Genomic DNA, 24,380 nt, shown 5'->3' on the forward strand with positions numbered 1-24,380 from the left:
CTGAGAAGATAAAGAGCCTCATCCACAAAAGACTTCAAGTTGTCATTGATGTTAAAAGGGGCAATACACGGTATTAAGAACTGGGGTATGTAAAGTTTTGATCAGGGTCATATAGGTAGTTGTGCTGTCATTATGATTTAAAAAGAGTAAACACAGTTGATTAATAATAAATGGCTTCAGCCAAACACTAACCATGAGTGAAAGAAAAGTTTGTGTTTTATTATTCATATTCTCTGAAAAATGGCCAAGAAATTATAAATTCTGCCAGGGCATGTAAACTTATGAGCACAACTGTGTATGAGTAATATTAATATATATATATATATATATATATATATATATATATATATATATATATATATATATATATATATATATATATATATATATATATATATATATATATATATATATATATATATATATATATATATCTCTGAGTTGGCCAACCCTTTGCGGCTAGAACAGCTGCAACTCTTCTGGGAATTCTGTCCATAAGGTTTTAGGAGTGTGTCTATGGGAATGTTTGACCAGTCTTCCAGAAGCGCATTTGTGAGGTCAGGCACTGATGTGGACGAGAAGGCCTAGCTAGCAGTCTCTGCTCCAATTCATCCCAAATTGATTTGGACCAGTGCACAAAGCAAGGTCCATAAAGACATGGATGAGCAAGTTTGGGGTGGGGGAACCTGACTAGCCCGCACAGAGTACTGACCTCAACCCGACAGAACACCTTTGGGATAAATTAGAGTGGAGACCGCGAGCCAGGCCTTCTCGCCCAACATCAGTGCCTGACCTCATATATGCACTTCTGAAAGAATGGTCAAACATTCCCATAGACACACTCCTAAACATTGTAGGCGGCCTTCCCAGAAGAGTTGAAGCAGTTATAGCTGCCACTTAATATTAAACACCACGGACTAAGACTGGGATGCCATTAAAGTTCGTAAGTTGCGCGTGTAAAGGCAGGCACAATACTAATATATACATGATATATTGTCAAAAGTATCAAACAAGCTGACTACTTAATACAACTAACTTCACAAAGCTCAACAGATACTTAGGGACTGTTTTGTAATTTATGCATAGCACAATGAATACATTTTTCATATTTCGTGCCTAGAGCAGTGCATATTTGACAATTTATATGTTTGAATTCCGGAGCAGATCCGACTGCTTCCTAACATTAGATAACCAAGCCACAACAGCACAGTGCTGCTTTTTCAATATAGTTCTAAATTTGAAAACACCGTTGGCAGAAAGAAACCATCTACAAAGTGAGCCATACCTCAGGGGCTCTGGTCTGCACAATTATAAAATGATCTATATGCATAACGCTTTGGAATAAATTTGGAAGGAGTTGAAACGGAGGCTTACTTTAATGGAAACCCTACCCACCTCCTCTTAAAGATGACCTGGAGCTTGCATATAGATCAAGAATATCAGAGTGCATGCAGGGGGTTGATTTATTCAAGGCAAATAGACTTTGCACTTTGCAAGTGCAGTTGTACTCATTTTCCCCAGAGCTTAGTGAATGTGGTGAAGAATACTCAATCAGGTGCAAGGAAAGGAAAAAATTAAAAGCATTTTTGCTTGCACATGATTGGATGATGGAAATCAGCAACGTTTCACCACGTTCACTAAACTTTAGGGAAAATTAGTGCATTTGCAAAGTACACAGTCTATTTGCCTATAGTAAATCAAGAACTCTTATGCCCTGTACACACAGTGCGTTCTGTTACTTCGTTCTGACCAACAGACCGTTTTCTAGAAATGTTGTGTGTACATACTCATCGTATAGTTCATGCTGTGCAGGGGCTTGGTGTTGGGGTTCTTACGTTGACACAAGCCCAGTCCATGAACAGGGCAAGGAGGAGTTCATAGACCAAGAATTGGTTGCTCCAGCGTGACCACGTGCCTTTGCTCCGTGAGAATAATCCTGACGATTTCAGGAACTTTCTCCGGATGACAGACCCCGTTTTTCACCGTTTGTTGGCTTTACTGACACCTTATATCAGCAGGCAGGATACCTGCATGAGGCAAGCTATCACTCCCAAGCAGAGGCTCGTCGCTACCATGTGGTACTTGGCGACGGGGAGAAGTCTGCAGGACCTCAAGTTCTCGACAGGCATCTCCCCCCAGACTCTGGGGATCATTATCCCAGAGACCTGTTTTGCCATCATCCAGGTCCTGCAGAAGGACTATATTAAAAAAGGTAAGATATTTATCCTTTAACATTACATTTTATTGTATTTAATGTTTGTAAATATATTGTATTTCTTTCCTCATTCCCTAATTACCATGATTGTAATATGTTGTGAATGTCCCCTTTGTCCTCATGCATGCTGGATTGTTTTATAAAATTTTCTTTTGTCCTTCATACATATTTGCCTTCACTTACCTCCCCAGCATGCTCTCCTGGGCCTTTATCCACTTCGTCTACTCAATTAACAATGTATTTTGTCAGCTCCATAGTAGTGCTTTACCCTAAATACCCCCTAAAATGTGTAAAATTGTGATTTGTGCTTTAAATTCAAGCAGAGTGCCAGAGGTTTTTTTTTTTTTTTGGGGTCCCAAAATCATTTGGAACTCTCCCTCCCCCCAACTGCTAACTCAGCTGATACCAATCCTCTATCTGCTGACTTTGCCAAACCCATACACACTATACCCACCTCTTTTGTGGTCATATTTATGGATGAATTCACCAAAGCATGTAGTGCAAGGGCCTGCCTGACTACTTTCAAATGGTACTGTTTAAAGTTTTTGTATCCTATTATTATCTTGATAGGTAATAGCAGAATGTAAAAATGTGCTAAAATGTGTACAGTGTGTATTTATATCTTTGTATTATGACACTTCTTACCTGTCCAGTGGGCTGCTAATTGTGTAAGTAAGGAGGGGCTGGCCAAAGTAATACACATTATTTAGGCATTCATCTCTCAATGAAGTGGAGAGGGTTACTGGGAAAAAACATCTCCCCCCCCCCTAAAAATTTTTAAATGGCCCATGAGAGGGTGGGGGGAGGAATCTGATAGGTGGACCTTATACCTTTGTCTTTAAATATTCCCTAAAATAAATGTTATACTGATGTTGGCCAAGAATGTTTGTGTCTAATCTGCTTTCAATGTTTATGTGCAAAATGATTAATTTATTTTTCTTGTTTGACTCCACCGTTTCCTTCCAACCCACAGGAATGGCAGACTGTGGCCTCCCACTTTGCCCAGCGGTGGGACTTTCCTAACTGCGTCGGGGCAATTGATGGGAAACATGTCCACATTGTCCCGCCCCCCAACTCAGGGTCATACTATTACAACTAAAAGGGTTTCAATAGTATTGTGATGTTGGCGGTGGTGTCGGCTACTTAGGAGTTCTTGTATGTGGACGTGGGGAAGAATGGCCGGATGTCAGATGGTGGAGTCATCGCCCACACAGAGTTCTACAGGCATCTCCAGAATGGCAGCTTGGGCTAGCCACCTCCAGAAGACAATGCAGAAGGACTCCCATTCGTCTTCGTTACGGATGAAGCATTTGCGCTGGGGGACCATGTTATGCGGCCATTCCCTATGAGGACCCTCACCCTGGACAAGAGGGTTTTTAATTACCAGCTGGCCAAAGCCAGAAGAGTGGTGGAGAACACGTTTGGAATAATGGTCAGCCGGTTCCGCCTATTTCTTACACCCATACACATGGCGGAAAATAAACTCAATCACATCATCCTGGTTTGCTGTGTTCTCCACAACTTTTTAAGGAGAAATTCTTGGAACTATGCTGGCTCAGTTGGGCCTGAGGCCGGAATTAATATTAATATTAATTAACCAACCCTGAGGGCGCTTGAAGCTGGCCATCCTGGCTTGCCCCCCCCGCCCCCCCGAGAGCCCGCGAGGTCCTTATAAGACACATGGAATACTTTGCGGGTAGGGGGGCCATCGATATGCCAGACAATGTCTGAGACATTTTTTAAATAAAAATATATTTTAAACTGAACAAATATTTGCTTTGATTTACTGCTTGGCTTTCTTTTAGCTGACCAAGACCGAAATTTGGGGAGTCCTGAAAGCACTGTTGGGTGTTATTTACTAAAGGAAACTACACTTTACACTACAAGTGCACTTGAGACCGCACTGAAACTGCACTTGTAGTGCAAAGTGGATTTGCCTTTAGTAAATAACCCCCATTGGCACTGAAAACACCAACTTTACTACAAAAAATGCTTTTGAGCATTGAAAGAAGAAGCCACACATTGTTGATTCTCAATCTTTTTAATCAAAGCACAAATCACATGTGCATTTCTAAAAGGTTATTAGAACAAACCAACATGTTTGTTGTATAACAATTTTTTAGGTCACATTAAAAGTAGAAATTGCCTTTTAAAGGTAAAACATGCATGTTTAAAACCATAAAAAAAATACACAACTCTGGAACTTACAATGTTTAACTTTTATAGAAAGTGAAGGCAATATCAGAGTATTTTTAAACTGTGTATTGCGTTCAGCAGATGGGGTGAAGTCACCCCTGGAAAAGCCAAATTTTGAAGATGCACACAAATTGCCTAATGTCAACATGTGCTAGCTGCCATCATGGGGGATCAATGGACGTGTTTTGTGGGTGCAACCCCTTCCTCTCAGCTATTTTATTATTGAGGAAGGGGTTGCACCCCCAAAACGCGTACATTGATCTCCCGTGATGGAAGATAGCACATGTTAACACACTGTGTGCATCTTCAAAATTTGGCTTTTCTATAATATGTCAAAAAAAACAATAAAGCAGAAATAAGTTAGGGATTTCTAGGAGTTTTACATTCTCCCTAAAACATCAATGATGTTCTTCATTTTGTTTTGAACAGCATTGATGTTTTTCTTGATGGTTTCCAAATCCCTATTATACCCAATTATCTCCCCGATGAGGATCTGGGCACTTTCACTGGTGAAGTGACATTTCACTTCCACAACATCACGATCACCTAAAATATGAAAGAAAAAAAAAACACCATGTATTATAAATATGCAGGCATCCATCTCTTACCTGAGCCCGTGGACGCAGACACTCACCTGTTGTGGTGACTATTTCCACAACGTCTCCCCTCTCCGCCTCTGCTTGGGTTTGGAGGATTTCCCCTTCTTCATGAGGTAGGGGGTCCATTGTCTCCTCTGATGAGTGGTGTCCTCCAAGTATTTTCTCCCCTATGTTAAAAAAAAAATATGTATATTTAGCATACAGATATTTGATGGCAGAAATAAAAATATGAAACATTGCTTGGAAGTGGGGTACAATTGTCTCTTTTGGCAGAGTTGCAAGATGAAGAAATATTTTTGTCTTTGTCAAGCTTGAATACTTACCTGTTTTGTACAAGCTTCACAGATGGAGTCACCCTTATAGTATACACTGGAGCACCTGTGTGGGCCCCCTAATAAAAAGGGTGTTCTGGTGTCCCACACTAGTGCTTGAGCATCCAGATGTGTAAACAGCTGCTGAGTGTCCTCTCCTTACACAGAATATAGTTTGCATTTCATTCTAGTTACTAACCCATTTAGACAACAAAATTATTTTCAGAGAAGTAGGCCATAAAAAATGTATTGAACTGCATCTGGACAAAACATGGTGTTTTATTGGCCGAACGAACAATGTTTCCTACGAACGAATAATGTGTCCATGAACATGAAAGTTGCCATTTTAAACTGTACAACAGTAAAGAAAAGCACATGGAGCAGCACGAACGTAATAAATATAAAGAATAGGAACACAGCACTACTTACTTTTTTGCAGCACTCTCCTGATCCTTCTATACTGATCGTGCTCCCTGATTTTGAGGTCCGACCACCGCTTCCTCAGTTGATCCTAGGATCGAGGTACCCCAAAATTACGGTGCAGACTCTTCACAACTTTCGCCATGATCTTGGCCTTTCTGACATTTGGGTTGGGGTAAGGTCCATGCTTCCCGTCATAGTGGGCCCTCTTCAATATGTCGACCATCTCCACCATCTCTACAAAGGCCATATTTGATGCCTTAAATCTTCTCCTCGGGATCGTGACGTTTCTGGCTACGGCCTTTCCTCCTCCTCCTCCTCCCCGTTGCTGCTATTAGCACGCACCTGTTGCTCCATGTGCTCTTCCCCACTGCGCCGAACGAGAAGGGGCAGGGAATAGACTAGAAAGAATGTCAGGGGCGGGGGGAGTTTCATGCGTGCGTAGTGTATATAAAGCGCAACAAGCGTGCGTCGTACGTACGATCTGTGAGCGGAGGGAGGAGTATAGGAAGCGCCGATCCTGATAACGAAGGTAACATTTAAACTTGGGCCTATACCGTTTATAGATTGAGGCATATTATGGGACAAGATTAGGAGACTTTAGACTGACATTAGGGTTTGTCTTGTGTTGTGTCTTGCAGAGAAAATGGATCTAGTCAATGATCATGACTTTATGCCAATATTTATTGATATGTTCAGGGAGCTGCCCAGTCTGTGGCAGGTAAACCACTCACATTATAACAATAAAACCAAAGAGAAAGGCAGCGCTGGATCAATTGCTGGAATTTGTGAAGCTGGTGATCCTAACGGCAGACATCCCCTATTTGAAGGCCCTAATTGGTGGCATGAGGAGTACTTATCTAAGGGAGCACAAGAAGGTCCAGGATTTCCAGAGATCAGGAGCTGCAGCCTGAGCCTTAAAGGCAGCAATATGTGGAGGAGCCCAGCTTGAGTTAGGTATAGCATTATTCAAAATATTTCAGTTGGTCAATTAATGATTTTAAATCTATGTTAGTTTGGATTACTAATTTCTGATTTCACAAAGTGTTTTACATATCAATAGACAGTAGTGGCCACAAATGATTGGGACAAGAATGAAAAATGCTGGGGTCAGAACGATAGTCTTTTCTATTTATTAACATTCAATTTGCAACAGTCATGAGCTGAAAATTGTGTGTGATTGATGAACCAAAAACTAAAACAATGTCCCTTTTTCATACACAGGAAAGTCTCAGCCAAGAGGTGGCGGGGGTAAGTGGCAGCCAGGAGGTGGCTAGGCCCAGTAGCCTGCCCGATACCCAGGTCCCTCCCCTCTGCCGAAAAAGTGACAGGAAGAGGAGTAACATGAAGGAGGCAGCAATTGGCCTATTTTGGAAGGCTACTGCGGCCCTCAGAACCCCCCACAGTGTTCAAGAGGACTTTGTGTACATTACAGCCTGCAAAATGCTGGAAATGGAGGAGGGCCAACGCCTAATATGTGAGTATATCATCTTACAAGCCCTAAATAAGGGTTTGAGGGGCCAACTCACAAGCCAAAGCCACGTTTGTGAGTTCAACCATGGTCCTCCTCCTCCTGCCACACCTCCAACACCAGAGCCACAGCCTGGAAGGAAGCATCTAAGGAAGACAAGAGAGTGATGACCTGGGTTCAGTCTGGTCTGACAAAAGATGCAGACTCTTGATTGACCACAGCCTGGGGACATAGATGTCATCTGCTGCTGTTCATGATCTCTTGGACTTCTAGACCAGATTGTACTCCCTTATATATGGACTCCTCAGGCCACCAATTTTGCATCAAAATAGTTGATGTCTTCCCTGGGGGCCAAAGGCCTCGCCAATTTCTGCAGTTTCTCCAGTGTTGCCTCCCTCTTTCTTTGGTTATGGTTACTTTTGGTTACCCCTTAATAAAGGGTTTTTTTTTCTATTATACTCGCCTATGTGTTTTCCTTCAAAAAAAGACAGTTTGTTTGTGAGGAGGCAGGTACATTTCAAAAATACAATGTCAAATTAACAAGAGATACCAACACCAAACAATAAATAATACAAGATAATAATGGTGTTGTGGGTAACTTGACACAAAAAACACACCCAAAACTATTCTGGAGTAAAAAAAAATAATTACAAAAATAACAGATCGGGATTTAACAAACTAAAACAAAATAATACAAAATCTAAACACATAAAAAAAAAAAAAAAATTCTTGTCAGGAGATGTGACTAATCAAAATATTATATTCATGAAATCACGATAAATAAAGAAAGTTAAGTTTCTGAGAAGTCTGTGTGAATATAAGTAGCAAAACAACTTCATTCTTCCAGCATTATAAAGAAGAAGAGAGTGCGCTGCATTAAACAATTTAAAACACTGCAGTGTGACGAAAGTGCTATATCCATTACGAACGCTAATTTTACCAGACCGAGCAGTTCCGTCTCGGAATTTATTCTGAGCATGCGTGGCACTTTGTGCGTCGGAATTGTCCACACATGGTCGGAATTGGCGCAAACGGATTTTGTGGTCGGAAGATTTTATAGCCTGCTCTCAAACTTTGTGTGTCGGAAATTCCGATGGAAAAAGTCCGATGGAGAACACACACGGTCGGAATTTTCGACAACAAGCTCCGATCGCACATTTTCTGTCGGAAAATCCGACCGTGTGTACAGGGCATCAATCTGCATACTTGTTCCACATCAGTGACTTAAAGCGGAACTTAATCCAAAAGGGAAAGTTCTGCTTTGCCTCCCCACATTTTTTTTGGGACCACAGTGAATGTGGTTTTGATTCAGGTAATTACAAAAGTTCCTAGACTGAATGTTAAAAGCAAACAATATACTGAAACGCTTTAGAATGAAATTTGTTAGGTCATCGAACACACGTTATTCATATGCACGTTTGTTCTAAATCTATTAGTGTATGACCAGCAAAGTAAAGTAAATTGTGGTTTGTAAAAAGTGAAAGATAGTAAATAAGATGAATCACTTGTCCTTTAAATACCCAATGATAAGGGAGGGAAATAGAAATAAATAAATAGATAAATAAAAAAATAAACAAAAAGAAGAAGAGAGAGAGAGAGATTGTCATTGCACTTGGTTTATTAATTGGACTGAACTCAGCTCATTTGAACATTCACTGTTCTAAGTTTTATTTCCTTAAAATCAATGCCAGTATCTTGAATGCCTCACTTCCCCAAAACTCAGGATGCTCCAATGTGCAAATCTCAACTTTATTCGGAAATATTTGAGGGCAAGCCCCTCTTGCCTTCTGCAATTCCCTATTTGAAACGTTGGCCACAAAAACTGGAAGAACACACAGGAGGATTACCCAGGGACTTTTTCAGAAAATCCAGTTTTAGGTACCATGGGTTTTGGGGATCCTGATGACCCGTTCTAAAAATGGTAGTTACAGGTACCAGAGAATGTCTGCATTGTGGATTTTACACTACAGGAGTAAAGACTGACGTATATTGAACATATGAAAGGAAAAATATTTCACCATCCATTTCTGATTCATCCTTTAAAGCAGCAGTCGTTAACCTTATTGGCTCCAGGGACCGGCTGCGTGGGAGAAAATTGTGCCAAGGCCCGGTGGGTGTGGTGTGCGGGGGGGTAAGCAATTTTTTGTGGGTAATTTATCAGGCAATAGCTGGTGTTGGCACTTCAATCATCACGGCAGCATGGCTGATATGGTGTCAGGATGATTGAATCGCATTATTTCTATTATTACATTGTAATATAAAATGAAATAGTTCAACTCACCATAATGCAGAATCAGTGAGAGCCCTGAGTGTGTCACTTGCCACCAGATGCAGATTGTCACTTGCCACGCTGCCTGTTCACTAGATGCAGATGGTCACTTGCCATGCTGCCTGCCACCAGGTAAGGAAGGTAACTTGCCATGCTGCCTGCCACCAGATGAAGAAGGTCACTTGCCACTCTGCCTACCACCAGGTGAGGAAGGTCACTTGCCACACTGCCTACCACCAGGTGAGGAAGGTCACTTGCCACGCGGCCTACCACCAGGTGAGGAAGGTCACTTGCCACGCGGCCTACCACCAGGTGAGGAAGGTCACTTGCCACGCGGCCTACCACCAGGTGAGGAAGGTCACTTGCCACGCGGCCTACCACCAGGTGAGGAAGGTCACTTGGCACGCGGCCTACCACCAGGTGAGGAAGGTCACTTGGCACGCGGCCTACCACCAGGTGAGGAAGGTCACTTGGCACGCGGCCTACCACCAGGTGAGGAAGGCGACTTGCCACGCTGCCTACCACCAGGTGAGGAAGGTCACTTGCCACGCTCCCTACCACCAGGTGAGGAAGGTCACTTGCCATGCTGCCTGCCAGTGCCACCAGATGAGGAAGGCCACTTGCCACATCGCCTGCCAGTGCCACCAGATGTGGATTGTCACTGCATTGGTGGTAGCACTGGTTCATTTAGCACAGAGGCAGACCTCTGTGCAGTGGTAATTTCTGAACGAGGGCAGGAGAGCGATGAGATGATGTCATCTCTCTGCTCCCCGCCACACCTACGACATTGAAGAGGCCCGCACTGTGAGGGCAGGCAGAGAGGTCATCTCTGCTCGCCAGCCCGCTTCTCTCATCAGCCCGCCTCTCTGATCCACCCTAATCTCTCATGCTGTCCACCCGCCTGTCTTGCTCGCTCATGTCACCCGCCGCACCCATGGCCTGGCTGCAGAGAAGCCACGGCTCAGTAGTGGGCCATGGCCCAATGGTTGGGGACCCCTACTTTAGGACAGGCTTCAGGGCCAACAACCTGATCCTGGCAGAAGTCTGAACTTTAGTCTTGACATTTGTTCCATGTCAGTGATACCAAGATCAGCCCAGTAGCTTGTCCCAATAAAACACCTCCCATATTTCTACCCTTACCGGCTCCCTTTAAAAGAATGTCTTTCATTTTGTTTTTATACTAGCAGCTGACATAGCACTTTGCACAAAAACATTTACCATCATAAAAAGGATAGGGTCAAAGCCTATTATTGGCAAGCTGAAGTTGCTAAGCAATAGTGCAAGTAGTAAATGTAAGTCAAAGATGGAAATCCAGACAGAAGCATTATGTAATCTTGTACTTTATGCATGCATGAGCTCAAAAAACACCTGCTTTACAGACGGCTGACTTTTTTTTTTTTTTTTTTTTTTTTTTTTTAACTAAACGCCCCTACTTGTGTGGTCAAGAGAGGAGCGTTTTAGCAGAAAAACTGCCATAAAGAGCATAAACCCATCTAAATGTGCCTAAGCACTAGCTTTTTTCTCTTGTCAGAAAAACCCATTTACAAAAGTCCCACTGTGCATGAAGTCTAAAGCCTCGTACACGCAATCGGATTTTCATCAAACTTTTGTCCGAAGGGCGTGTTCCAGGAACTTGTCTTGCATACAAACGGTACACAATTGTCGGCCAACAAACACAAACGTAGTGACGTACTACGAGGAATTTCAGCTCTTGAGCGCATCCCTTTGGGCACCTTCTGCTAATGTCGCGTTTGGTGAGCATTGATTCCGAGCATGCGTGTTTGTACTTTGGACTTTTGTGTGACGGACTTGTGTACACACGTTAGGAAAATCTGACAACACACCATTGTCCGCCGAAAATTTGCTAGCTTGCCATCTAACATTTGTTGGCAGAAAGTTGGCCAAAAATTGTCTGATGGAGCGTACCAACGGTCGGATTTTAGGCAAATCGTCTGTCATCACACAATTCCTGGACGAAAATCTGATTGTGTGTACGAGGCTTTTGAGTAATCCCTTTTCAATAAAAAAATAAAATAAAAGCAAAAGGACATAAAATACTATTTACCAATTTACAATTAAATTATTGTTTAAGTAAAGATGATTTACATCAAGGACTCTGGTACCAAATAAACTTCATTGTAACAGAAATTTACACACAAGTGCGGAGGTAATAGCAGGATAGTTGAACAGTCAGAAAAGAAGCACAAAGTAACACGCACACACATAGGCACATGGACTCATTTCTTATGGTCATCTCCATCTCTTCAGCACGATATAAGATTAAAGGGGTTGCAAAGGTTTGTGTTTTTTCACCTTAATGCATCCTATGCATTAAGGTAAAAAAACACCTGGCAATGATGGCCCCCCAGCCGCCCCGTTTACTTACCTGAGCCCGTTCACCTGCTGTACGCGTCCCCCGGCGTCCTCTTCTCCACGGAGTCTGGACGTTGATTGGATAGATAGGATAGATTGATAGCAGCACAGCCATTGGCTCGAGCTGCTGTCAATCACATCCAATGACGCAGCCGCCAGAGGGCGGGGCCGAGTTATACACTCTGTGTCTATGGACGCAGCGTGTATGACAGGGAGCGCACCCGCAAGCTAACCCCCTCGGGATAGAGCTTCCCAGAGGGGGGTTAACTATTGCGGGGAGGGGCCGAGACAGCCGCCGACGGACTCCAGAACAGGAGGATCGAGGCCACTCTGTGCAAAACGAACTGCACATTGGAGGTAAGGATAACATGTTTGTTATTTAAAAAAACAAAAAACTAACCCATACAACCCCTTTAAGTAGACATGGGTGTCAGATGTGAAAACCCCCTTCTTCAGCCTTTAAACGATCTCTCAGCAGGCCCATCTGGGAGGTCAATGAAAACAAATACATCCCAAACCTATGCTGTGGGGAATGGAAAAGAAAAAAACTACGCTATTGAATAAATTAGGCAAGTACCAAGCTGCAACTTAGAGTGATATACAACACTAACAGAACAGGTAAAAAGATCTTTTTACATGGGTTGATAGATTTAACCTATGTATGTCAACTGATTAACCTCTCTGGATTTGACGTTTAGGTCAGATTGCGTGATGAGGACATGCGTAACAATCTAATGTTAGCCTTTTTGGCTGGTTGGGGTCGGTGGATTTTTGCACCTTCGGTGCTGTGCTTATTCCGATCTTTACCTTTGGTTTGGTTCGGATCTAGAGGAAGCAATTAGAGGCTGTTTAAGACTAGGATGGCCTATGTTGGCTTTTTGTTTTGCCGTTAGTTCTTTTATATTTTAGGCTCATTATTTCTGCTTTCCCACAGCTAAGATGGTGGTATTGTACCAGCGACCCGGGACTCAAACCGAGGCATGGTTGTTTAGTTTTAGTATATATATAACAGTGCGTCAGGACGCTGCCCATGCCCCATGATGACGTACTTTGTAGTGGTGAAACGCCTGGGTGAGCGACGTACTGACGTCACCACGCCTTTGTCATGTCCCGCCTTGCATGGGCGTGCGTTTTTTATCCTGTTTTAAATTTGCCGGCCGGCTTTTCTATGTTATGAGGTTGAGTCTTATGTCTGTTGACCAATCTTTTTACCTAATAAATCATCTGGTTTTACCGATGCCGAGGTTTTTTTGTTTTTCTTTCTGAGCCACATACCTTTATTGAGACCGTGTTCCAGCCCCGGGTACAGCATCAAGCCTCTCAAGTATTGGTTAACAACTGACACACGCGGACCGGTATCTCGTTTGGTCTGGGATTTGATGAACGCCCTACCTACAAGCCCCTTACAGCAGTGGGAGATCGCATTACCCAGGTTTGGGTGACAAGCTAATATAGCTTGTATAGCTGGTAAGCCTTAACTCTGTGTGGTGGTGGATTCACAGTCTGTGTCTTCTGAAGACTCGTCACTGGGTGTTGCAATGTTCCATCGTCTTCAACATTGTTGATATAGACTGTTTCCATATTCCGTTTTTTCACTGTGTATATATATATATAAAAATCACTTTATCAGTGTTTGATCATAGGTGGCAATTTTGTTGCTTTTTACAGTGTTTGTGATGCACGCATTTAATGTGTTTATTCACAGCTCATTTTTATTAATTCATCATTAGCACAGCTTCTTCTTTTTATATGCTCTAGGGAAACATTAAGTGGCCCACTGCAAAGGTAATGCTTCTTTAAGCACTCATGTGTATCAAGCCACTTGGCTCACTACTCTTAGGCTTGGGGTGCATTTGGTACAATGTATTAAAGTAAAAGTAAAACTAATTCATTTAATAGTTTCCCAAAATGGTTACATTAAAGGCATGACATGAATGATAACGGTCAGGCTATCAAATGGTCTGTGTGATAACTGATCACATGTGCAGCACCATGGCACATGCAGATCAAACAGAAGCCAAAATGGTAGCTTCCTTGGGTGTAAAGACCACGGTTTAGCTTTATAGCAGTATTAAACCCAAAAGCAAACATTCATTATATTGCAGCTTACAAATTCTTAGATGTTATAGCCTAAAAAACAAAACAAATGCAGTCTTTTTTCCTTTATTTTTGACTTAGTGATCTGGCCAGGAAGTCTGTTGTTTTTCAACAGAACAAGTTGTCCTGCAGATGTAGCAATTACAGGGTTGAGACAAACCATTTACCACTGACAGGTGGCTTACAATGAACAGCTTTTATTTATGAAATACCTTTATCCCAAATGGAAAAAACGGTTTCCTGTAACTGCTTATAAAGTATTAGCTGGAGTTTGACTTCAATTTGTTAGTGGATCTAAATGTGCTAGCACATATAACATTCCCCTCCCCCCAGATTAACAATGCTGCTTCATCCAAAGTGGGGGCACTCTAATACAGGTGGTATGTTCCTGGCCAGATCACCAAGTGAAAACAGAAGGGGGGGGGATGAATGGAGCCATTTGATTTAATACCGCTTTAAGGGCTGAGTGAGCACATACGGTTCTGAGTCCCATAACACTCAGCACTTCTAATTATACATTACATACATAGTGGTTCAAGAGAAGTTAAATCCAAAAGGTAATGTAGGAAAAAAAAAAAAAAAAGGATCAAGGAAGACAATATAGGAAATGTTTATGCTTATTAGGTACCATACATAAAATTCCAATAATCAATTAAACTTGGACTATGGTAACATACCTGAGAAAAAGCATGTCATCAGAATAGAGCCCATTTATCACCCCACTCTCCTTCTCCAGGGCTAGCATGCTGATGTGCAGCTTCTTGGCATGGAGAAAGTCTAAAATCAGCTTGGTGATCTCTACTTCTTTAACATTTACAGTTTCCTCGGCCGTCATTGTGATGGTCTGGAGAAAAAAAAAGAAATATAGTTTACCTCTATGGCAAAGTTTCAGAACAATCAGCCAATCAAAGCTAGTAAAAGAAGAAAAAAAAAAAAAAAAAAAAGCACAACATTTCATTTATGAAAAGCACTACAGACTGCTGTTTCAATTAGAGTGATAAAGTAAAGAAACGTGCCCACTAGGGCTGAAACAACTAATCAATTCATCAAACCGATTAGGACAATAGTAATCGATTAATTTCATAATGGATTAATCTGCCAGCCGATTAGTTGTCCTGCATACAGAATGCATTATTTCTTTACATATCAGGTATTACAGTGCAGCACACATACAGCTCAGTACACCATCCATGTCAGTAAGTGCCCGAGCACTTGTGAATGTGTGAGGAGCAATGCCTCATGGGACATGTAGTCCTGGGCAGGAAGTGAGTGGTTCTAAAGTCAGAAGGTTTATTACCTTGCTATAGGGGCACTCTATATTACACTTTGCAGCTTGCTATTGGGGCACTCTGAAGGCAGGAGGAGCCAGAAGTGTCGGCGGAGGACCCCAGAAGAGGAGAATCCAGGCTGTTCTATGAAAAACCATTACACAGAGCAGGCAAGTATAACATGTTTGTTTTTTTCTTGTTTTTTTTTTTTTAGTTAAAAACAAGACTCAGGGAAGATCAACATCTGAAGCCAGAGAAGGTGGAGGCTGATAGACTGGAGGTAATAGAAGGCATTACAATTACATTTAAAGTAAAATTTTAGCAGTAGTGTGCATTATATTTAAAATGATCATATCCATGCAAAAAAATAAATAAATAAAAAACTCAGCTTTTAGTACTACTTTAAAAGATTTATATCTCCCTTCCACCCTTCATATAGTTTCATGTCTGACTCCTAGCTATAATGCCCATATATCCTACTTCTGGGTGTATTTAATATATACCGTATTTACCGCCCCGGAAAGTCAGGGGTAAATCGTGTGTGCGTGTTATACGCCAATCCCTGCAACTCGGAGTGGAAGGAGGGGACGAGCACCGCTGGATGACACAGAGCCACAATCTCCTGTGTATCCGGCACTGTCACACACAGTCCTGCCCCCCCTGGCCCGGCATTGGACCACTGCTTTGTCCATCATATGAGCCAGGCGGGACTGTGAGTGACTGAGCGCCGGATACACAGGAGATCGCGGATCTGTGTCATCCAGCACTGGCACGGCTGCAATCATCTGCAAAGGCCAGTCAGTAGATGTTCGCACAGCCCACATGCAGAGCCCGCCAGGAAGTCGGCACTGCAGAGCGCTAATCACAGGCAGGGAAACATTGTCCCGATGCGCGGCTGCAGAGATCGGGAAATGTCTCCCTGCTTGTGATTAGCGCAGCTCAGTGCCGACTTTCTGGCGGGCTCTGCACGTGGGCTGTGCGAAAACGCATGCTGCTGCTACTAAACATCTTAGGCCTGGGTCACACCTATGCGCTTTTTGGTGCTTTTGCAGAAACGCACTACAGTCCATATAACATGGTTTCCTATGGTACATGTTCACATTTATGCTTTTTTCATATGCAAAACTGTGCTTTTTTTTGGTTCAATATACTTCAATGGAGAAGCTGCAGAAAAAGCATGAAGTGCATTTTTGCAGCAATTTGTGTTTTTTAATCTGCCCAACAACAAATTGGCCAAAAAAAGGATAAAAAAAAAATGCAAATCGCAGCAAAATCACGTTGGCAAAAATCAAAAACGCACAGCAAAAAGCAGTGCAGAAACAGATCAAAAGCAAACAGCATGGGTGTGAACCGAGCCTTATGCTGGCCACATGGATACATTTTCAGATGAGAATATTCATACGAAAAATCTTTGTACATTTGCTGAATGAAAAGAATGTTGTTTGAAATTTTCACTTGCTTTTAACATTCTGTTTTGAAAGAATGTAACTTATGAACGAAAACCACATACACTGTCTGAAATTTCCTATGACCAAGAAGTTTTCTATTATTTCTAAATTTTACTGTCACTGTGGTTGAAAACGAATGTCGATCTGACCCCACTAACGATTAAAAAAAAAAAAAAAAAAAATCGAATGAACGTTCTTAAAATTATTTTTTTTTCAAGGAAGACATTGTTTTTGTATGGCCAGCATATAATATATTACAGTTCTGTTTGAAAATCTGCAAAACAGTCTTTAATGATTTTTTTTTTTTTATATAAAAAAAAAGTGATCTCTGAGTCTGATGATATTTACCAGATTCAACCTCTAATAGTATATACAGTATATCTCTACTGTCTGTTATTCTCAGAGTGGATTAGAGATTTTGCTCCCTAACCATAAAGTTGGTTATTTATATTTACCACTGTATAGAGATATTTAAGAATAAATTGCTTTTTTTTTAACTTTACATATTAACTAAAATTATACACCACACTTTTTTTAACCAATTAATCGAAACAATAAAATTGGCCAACTAATCGATTATGAAAATAATCGTTAGTTGCAGCCCTAGTGCCCACTGTGCAAGATGATGAACAAATTTACTTGCAAAAGTATTCACCCCCCTTGGCATTTTTCGTGTTTTGTTGCCTCACAACCTGGAATTAACATGGATTGTTTGAGGATTTGCATCATTTAAATTTACAGAACATGCCCACAACTTTGAAGATTTATTTTTATTTTTTTTTATTATGGTGAATCAAACAACAAATAGGACAAAACAACAGAAAAAGTCAATGTGCATAACTGATCACCCCCCTAAAGTCAATACTTTGTAGAGCCACCTTTTGCAGCTATCACAGCTCCAAGTCGCTTTGGATAAGTCTCTATGAACTTGCCACATCTTACCACTGGGATTTTTGCCCATTCCTCCTTGCAAAACTGATCCAGCTCCTTCAAATTGGATGGTTTGCACTTGTGAACAGCAATCTTTAAGTCTGACCACAGATTTTCTATTGGATTGAGGTCTGGGCTTTGACTAGGCCATTCCAACACATTTACATGTTTCCCCTTAAACCACTCAAGTGTTTCTTTAGCAGTGTGTTTGGGGTCATTGTCCTGCTGGAAGGTGAACCTCCGTCCTAGCCTCAAATCACACACAGAGTGGTTCAGGTTTTGTTCAAGAATATTCCTGTATTTAACACCATCCATCTTTCCCTCAGCCCTGACCAATTTCCCAGTCCTGACTGCTGAAATACATCCCCACAGCACGATGCTGCCACCACCATATTTCACGTTGGGGATGGTGTTCTTTGGTTGATGTGATGTGTTGGGTTTGCGCCAGACATAGCGTTTTCTTTAACCACTTCGCATCCAGGCCATTTCTGACACTTCACTCCTACATGTCAAAAATCATCATTTCTTTGCTATAAAATTACATAGAACCCCCAAACATTATATATGTTTTTTTTAGCAGAGACCCTAGAGAATACAATGGCAGTCATTGCAACTTTTTATCTTGCACGGTATTTGTGCAGCAATTTTTCAAACGCGTTTTTTTTGAAAAAAAAAACAGTTTCATGCTTTAAAAAAAAACAAAACAGCAAAGTTAGCCAAATTTTTTTGCATTGTGTGAAAGATGAAGTTACGCCGAGTAAATAGATACCTAACATGTCACGCTTCAAAATTGCACACGCTCGTGGAATGGCGCCAAACTTTGGTACTTAAAAATCCCCATAGGCGACGCTTTAAAATTTTTTACTGGTTACATGTTTTGAGTTACAGAGGAGGTCTAGGGCCAAAATTATTGCTCTCGCTCTAACGTTCGCGGCGATACCTCACATGTGTGGTTTGAACACCGTTTTCATATGTGGGCGGGACTTACGTATACGTACGCTTCTGCGTGCGAGCTCACGGGGATAGGGGCGCTTTAAAAATTTTTTTTTTTTTTTTTTTATTGTTAATTTTACTTAAAAATTTTTATTTTTACACTTTAAAAAAATTTTTTTTTTTGATCACTTTTATTCCTATTACAATGAATGTAAACATCCCTTGTAATAGGAATATGACACGATCAGTCCTCTTTACAGTGAGATATGGGGTCAATAAGACCCCACATCTCACCTCTAGGCTGGGAAGCCTAAAATAAAAAAAATAAATAAAACGATCGCCGCTTCACAGCCGAAGCGGCGCCGTTTTCTTGAATGCAGAGGCCGGGCGTGACGTCATAACATCGCGCCCGGCCTCCGAACGATCATAGAGACTCCGGCGACCATCTGGTCCGCCGGAAATCTCTATGGTGAACATCCGGCGCCGGCGGATCCGCTGTCCGACTCACCGATCGCTGAGGTGAGTCGGTAGTAGCACCGGAGGGCGGCGGGAGGGGGGGGGGACGTCCCCTCCCGCCGCCCATAAGAACGATCAAGCGGCGGAACAGCCGCTATGATCGTTCTTATGGTGTACGGAATCGCCGGCTGAAAATGCCGGTATCTGAATGATGTCTGTAGCCTCAGACATCATTCAGATATAAGCCCCGAAAGTCGAGGACGTCATATGACGTCCTCCGGATGCCAAGCGGTTAATGGCCAAAAAGTTAAATTTTAGTCTCATCAGACCAGAGCACCTTCCTCCATACATTTTGGGAGTCTCCCACATGCCTTTTTTGCAAACTTAAAACGTGCCATTTTGTTTTTTGCTGAAAGTAATGGCCTTCTTCTGGTCACTCTGCCATAAAGCCCAACTCTATAGAGCATACGGCTTATTGTCATCCTATGTACAGATACTCCAGTCTCTCCTGTAGAACTCTGCAGCTCCTCCAGGGTTACCTTAGGTCTCTGTGCTGCCTCTCTGATTAATGCCCTCCTTGCCCAGTCCGTGAGTTTTGGTGTGCGGCCAGCTCTTGGCAGGTTTGCTGTTGTGCCATGTTCTTTCCATTTGGTTATGATAGATTTGGTGGTGCTCCTAGGGATGAAAGATTTGGATTTTTTTTTTTTTTATAACCTAACCCCAATTTGTACTTCTCAACAACATTGTCCCTTACTTGTTTGGAGAGTGCCTTGGTCTTTATGGCAGTGTTTGGTTAGTGGTGCCTCTTGCTTAGGTGTTGCAGCCTCTGGGGCCTTTCCAAAAGGTGTGTATATGTAATTACAGATCATGTGACACCTAGATTGCACACAGGTGGACATCATTTCACTAATCATGTGACTTCTGAAGGTAATTGGTTGCACCAGAGCTTTTTATGGGCTTCATAACAAAAGGGGGTGAATACATACGCACATGCCAAATTATGATTTTTTTTATTTCTGAAAAATAGTTTTATGTATATATTTTTGTAATTTTACTTCACCAACTTAGATTATTGTGTTCTGATCCATCACATATAATTCAGATTAAAAAAACATTGAACGGCTGTAATGTAACAAAATAGGTAAAAAGCAAAGGGGGTGAATACCAAGGCAAGGCACTGTTCTATATGATTATATCTGTTTACATGAAGCTCTGCATAAACACGCCAGCCATCAGTTACATGACAGGTAACATGAGCTGTTACAGTCTAGAAGCCATGCACACCCTGTTGCTACCTCGCACAAAATGCTTACACAGTGTCTACACCTTGGGTGTGAGCAGAGATGAAGTAACTCCACGTATAGGCTTAAGCTTCTTTCAGAAATTATCAGCACTAATTACTTATACATTTTATCTTTGCATAGCGAAGACAACTCTCAGACCAAAATTCTTTAAAAAATTCAAATTTAAATGACTATTTTGCAAAACATATGGAAAGTTAAGTAGGAGCATACTACATAGAGAGACAATTAAAGCTGAAATCGAGGATAAGCACATATTGTCTAAACACAAAAGGCACGTATATTCTTACTTGAATCTTGATGTGCGTTGTATTTCTTTCAGATCTGTGCAGTAATCCAGCATAAAGCATCAACTGCACTCTGCCTCTCCCTGTAATAAAGATCGGTCACTGCTACCACTCCTGTGGTTTGCTGCAGACAGCCTATAGTGTGCGGATGTTTTGGGTCCCTCCCACAGCTCACAGTACAATTATGATGTCACAGCTACTTTTACAAGGTAGTATTTGGGCTTGCAAAGGGATTTGGTGCATACAAAGTAGATGTATATTGTTCGCGGCTGATGAAGAACCTACTGTAGTTCAATAAGTTTTTGTGTCTGGAGTTCAGCTTTACATTACCCACCATACAAAAAGTAGAAAGTTATTTAATAAAGAAAAAGCTCATATTTTGTGGCAGCAGACCATGTCATAGGAAAACTACAGGAGCCCTTTCACACTGGGGTGGTTTGCAGGCGGTATTGCGCTAAAAATACCGCCTGCAAACCGCCCCTAAACAGCCTCCGCTGTTTGTTCAGTGTGAAAGCCCGAGGGCTTTCACACTGAAGCGGTGCGCTGGCAGGACGGTGAAAAAAGTCCTGCAAACCGCTTCTTTGGAGCGGTGTATTCACCGCTCCTAAACCGCTCCTGCCCATTGAAATCAATGGGACAGCGCGGCTATACCGCGGCAATACCGCGGCTATAGCCGCGCTGTACGAGTGATTTTAACCCATTTTCGGCCACCAGTGGGGGTTAAAATCGCACCGCTAGCGGCCGAATACAGCTGCAAGAACGACGGTACAGCAGCGCTAAAAATAGCGCTGTTGTACCGCCGACGCCCCCACCGCCCCAGTGTGAAAGGGGCCTTAAACTTTAAGCAAAGATCATGGCAACGCATATTTAACCACTTGAAGACCAGACCTTTTCCTGAGACTTTTTGCTTACAAATTGAAATCAATATTTTCTTGCTATAAAACTACTTATAACTATATATTATATATATAAAAAAACACACACACACACACACACACACACACACATAGTGGATATAAAAAGTCTACACACCCCTGTTAAAATGTTCCTGTGATGTAAAAAAAGAAATAAATAAAAAGAGACAAAGATAAATCATTTCAGAACTTTTTCCATCTTTAATGTGACCTATAAACTGTACATCTCAGTAGAAAAACAAACTGAAATCTTTTAGAGGGGGGGGGAGTAAAAATAAGAAACGAAAATGTGGTTGCATAAGTGTGCACACCCTCTTATAACTGGGGATGCAGCTGTGTTCAGAATTAACCGCTTGCCATGCAGTGCACAACGATATAAGTCGGCACAATGACACAGCTGCGCAAATGGGCGTACCTGTACGTCCCCTTTAACCACTTCAGGCCCAGACCATTTGGCTGCCCAAAGACCAGATCGTTTTTTGTGATTCGGCACTGCGTTGCTTTAACTGACAATTGCGCGGTCGTGCGATGTGGCTCCCAAACAAAATTGACGTCCTTTTTTTCCCCATAGAGCTTTCTTTTAGTGGTATTTGATCACCTCTGCGGTTTTTTTTTTTGCGCTATAAACAAAAAAGAAAAAAAAAACAAAAAAAGAGCGACAATTTTTAAAAATAAAAAAAACGCATTTTTTACTTTTTGCTATAATAATGATCCCCAAAAATATATTAAAAAAATGTTTTTTTCCTCAGTTTAGGCCGTTATGTATTCTTCTACATATATTTGGTATAAAAAAAATCATTTTTTTTTATTGGTGATCGACATTGCGGCGGACAGATCGGACACTTTTGACACTATTTTGGGACCAGTGACATTTATACAGCGATCAGTGCTATAAAAACACACTGATTACTGTGTAAATGACACTGGCAGGGAAGGGTGCAACGTCGTTTGACCGCGCAATTGTCAAAGTGACGCAGGAAGGGGGTAAATCCTTCCGAGGCTGAAGTGGTTAAGCAATCACAATCAAACTCATGTTAAATAGGAGTCAGTACACACCTGCCATTATTTAAAGTGCCTCTGATTAACCCCAAATAAAGTTCAGCTGTTCTAGTAGGTCCTTCTCAACATTTTCTTAGGCTGGGTTCACACTGGTGCGACACGACAGCCGTCCTACTTTGGATCCGACTTTGCCCTGTGACATGAAGCCGGCATGCGTCCGACTTTCAATGAACGGGGATCAGACTTGGATCCCCGCCAATGCCCGGCACTGTGTTTGGTATGAATCTTGAGGGGGAACTCTGCACCAAATTTTAAATAAAAAACCGGCATGGGTTCCCCCCTCCAAGAGCATACCAGGCCCTTGGGTATGGTATGGACCTCAAGGGGAACCCCCCCCCCCACGCCAAAAAAGCGGCGTGGGGGTCACCCCCAAATCCATACCAGACCCTTATCCAAGCACGCAGCCCGGCCGGTCAGGAATGGGGACGAGCGTGCGCCCCCCCCCCCTCTTGAACCATACCAGGCCGCATGCCCTCAACATGGGGGGTGAAAAAGACCAAAAAATTCCCCTATGGGTTATTTTCCTTCCTTTTTTATTTTTATGTTTATTCAAGATGCTGTTTGGCCTTTTTTCCTTATTATTGGAATATACCCACCTACATTAGAATCACCTTCTTTTCTCCAAACCAGGTCTTTTTTACTACCTGTAGCTGTATGATGGCCAGCCCGGACTCTCAGCCTCTCCCCTACATGACAAACTGTAGGTCTCACCTCTGGATCCAGTTCACAGGTATGCTCCCTATTGCTGGTCCCTACATATGTGTACATACCCCTTACACATTTTGGGATCTGATATACTATCGATTCTAGCAGCTATCACTGCACACTTTGACTGTTTAAATTATCGTTATTCATGGGGTTGTGTCCTTGGTTTCAGGTCCTGAGACGTTTGGACCCCAGCCTGCGCACAAACGCCACGCCAAACCCTCAGGCGCAGCGTTCTTTAGCACAAACTGGGATTTCCTCTGTTACATCAGTCTTCTACAATACCATCCTGTATGGCCAGCCATTAGGCTACCTTTACATGCACACGGCCTGGGAGACCTATGTGAAGTTGATTTTATGCCTTGGATACTCTTATAGCATTTGTACTTTGGAAGTGAGTATGACTTTCACACATACCTTCACTGGGTGTGGGGGGACTGTCATCTGCTTTGTGTGTGATGTTAATTACTTTCTCTTACTCTGTAATCCCATAGATGGTAACTCTCACCTGGTGAACCCTGATGAAGGATTCTCTGAAACGCGTCGGTTCAGTGAGACTTATTATATCCCGAGCTTTGGTCTTTTCTCCATTGTTATGCGATTTGTATTCTTAACGATATGTACTCGGCTTTTGAAGTATCCCATTGTACATAGTTTCTGTATTTGATTTGTATATTTTGTTAAATTATCTACTTTGTTCGATTTTTGTAATAAAAAATATTTTTGTACCTATACTGTATTATTTATGGTAGTGCCTGGAAAATCCCACCATAGGGGAATTTTTTGGTCTTTTTCAGACTCGTGGGATGTGGCACACACTGTTTACTGCTCTTTGTCAGAGCCTCTTTTTTTCAACATGGGAGATGGGTGCTTTGGGGCGCCCTGCGAGCCCCCACCCCAAAGCACCTTGTCTCCATGTTGATGAGGACAAGGGCCTCTTCCCGACAACCCTGGCCGTTGGTTGTTAGGGTCTGCGGGCGGGGGGCTTACCGGAATCCGGGAGCCCCCTTTAATAAGAGGGCCCCCAGATCCCAGCCCCCCACCCTATGTGAAGGAGTATGGGGTACATGGTACCCCTACCCATTCACCTAAGGAAAAAAGTGTCAATGAAAAAAAAAAAAAAAAAAA

At 42.2% G+C, this 24,380-nt stretch overlaps 1 protein-coding gene across 1 annotated transcript in view; it reads right to left on the bottom strand.

Annotated features, from left to right (window-relative positions):
- The window catches only part of WDR47 (WD repeat domain 47), a 271,732-nt gene that overhangs the window by 185,329 nt on the left and 62,023 nt on the right, over positions 1-24,380 (bottom strand). The window contains exon 2 of the mRNA XM_073592940.1: positions 14,629-14,795. Coding sequence (XP_073449041.1) covers positions 14,629-14,795 — 167 coding nt within the window. The remainder of the gene's footprint in view (positions 1-14,628; positions 14,796-24,380) is intronic.

This window comes from Aquarana catesbeiana, linkage group LG07, assembly GCF_042186555.1.
Source record: "Aquarana catesbeiana isolate 2022-GZ linkage group LG07, ASM4218655v1, whole genome shotgun sequence".
Taxonomy (NCBI): Eukaryota; Metazoa; Chordata; class Amphibia; order Anura; family Ranidae; genus Aquarana; species Aquarana catesbeiana.